We start from the raw sequence: 1,021 nt of genomic DNA on the forward strand, positions 1-1,021 counted from the left end.
TTTTATAATAAAAAATATATTAAATTTTTTATATATATATATATATATATATATATATATATATATATATATATATATATATATATAATTTTTATTTAATTTGATAATATTAGAGGTGTTAATATCAGTCATACATTCGGTATTAATGTGACAAGTTGCTAGGTTAATATACTTTTTTAAAAAAAGACAGCAGAATACAGATTGCAGGCCGTGGCATTGAAAAGAGAGGAAACTGACGCCAGGCCTGTGCAGGTGACATGTAGTAAAGTCTTTAAAAAATTCAGTTCCCTAACATAGTGCTAACTTCCCTCTTTGTGTCCATTAACCACAGGAGATGGTCATCGGAGGCCTGCAGCCTGACACCACGTACTCCATCACCGTGGCAGCCTACACCACCAAAGGAGACGGAGCCCGCAGCAAACCCAAGCTGGTGGTGACTAAAGGAGCAGGTCGGTAATAATGACGTTATCATTAGCTGAGCTCCAGAGCACCGCAGGCCAGGTGTTATGAGCTACAGGAGCAAAATGAACCTTAAGGGACTTCAATCGAATAAGAAAAAACAAACATGGCCTATATAGTGTGTCTGGAGTACATAAAAGCTATAAGGGAACGGATAGCTGGGATTGTGTATTAGCAGTTAGCCACACATGGCCTGCTACTGCAACAAAGTTTCGTTTTCAGAAAACATGAACTGATGTAGAGGGCTGAAGTTTGAGTAAGGCATTAGTGGGTCAGAATGATGGACTAGTTAACCACAGATTAATGAATTCGCTTGCTGTGTTAGCCTAATTGTACAGGGAAGTGAATCACTATTTCCATGCAATGTTAATGACATTTTTATACGTATTTTTCTCTATACACATGCAGACAAACATGTTTTAGCTGTTTTCATATTTTGTTTTTTATGTGTCTGACGCCATGAGTGTTTTATTTTAAGGTACAACATTGAGTAAAAATGGCACTAATCCTGTCTGATTATTCACTTCTTCTACAAGCCATCTAACTGGTCTCTTTTGAAAAT

At 36.6% G+C, this 1,021-nt stretch overlaps 1 protein-coding gene across 21 annotated transcripts in view; it reads left to right on the forward strand.

The window, feature by feature from the left end:
* Positions 1–1,021, forward strand: part of ptprsa (protein tyrosine phosphatase receptor type Sa) — a 232,823-nt gene that overhangs the window by 186,206 nt on the left and 45,596 nt on the right. Inside the window, exon 18 of one of the 21 annotated variants that reach the window (XM_016243814.1) lies at positions 332–449. The exons of the other annotated variants lie outside the window; for them this stretch is intronic. Within the exon in view, the coding sequence (XP_016099300.1) occupies positions 332–449 (118 nt within the window). The remainder of the gene's footprint in view (positions 1–331; positions 450–1,021) is intronic. 21 annotated transcript variants of the gene reach the window in all.

This window comes from Sinocyclocheilus grahami, unplaced genomic scaffold, assembly GCF_001515645.1.
Source record: "Sinocyclocheilus grahami isolate Dianchi unplaced genomic scaffold, SAMN03320097.WGS_v1.1 scaffold701.1, whole genome shotgun sequence".
Classification (NCBI taxonomy): Eukaryota; Metazoa; Chordata; class Actinopteri; order Cypriniformes; family Cyprinidae; genus Sinocyclocheilus; species Sinocyclocheilus grahami.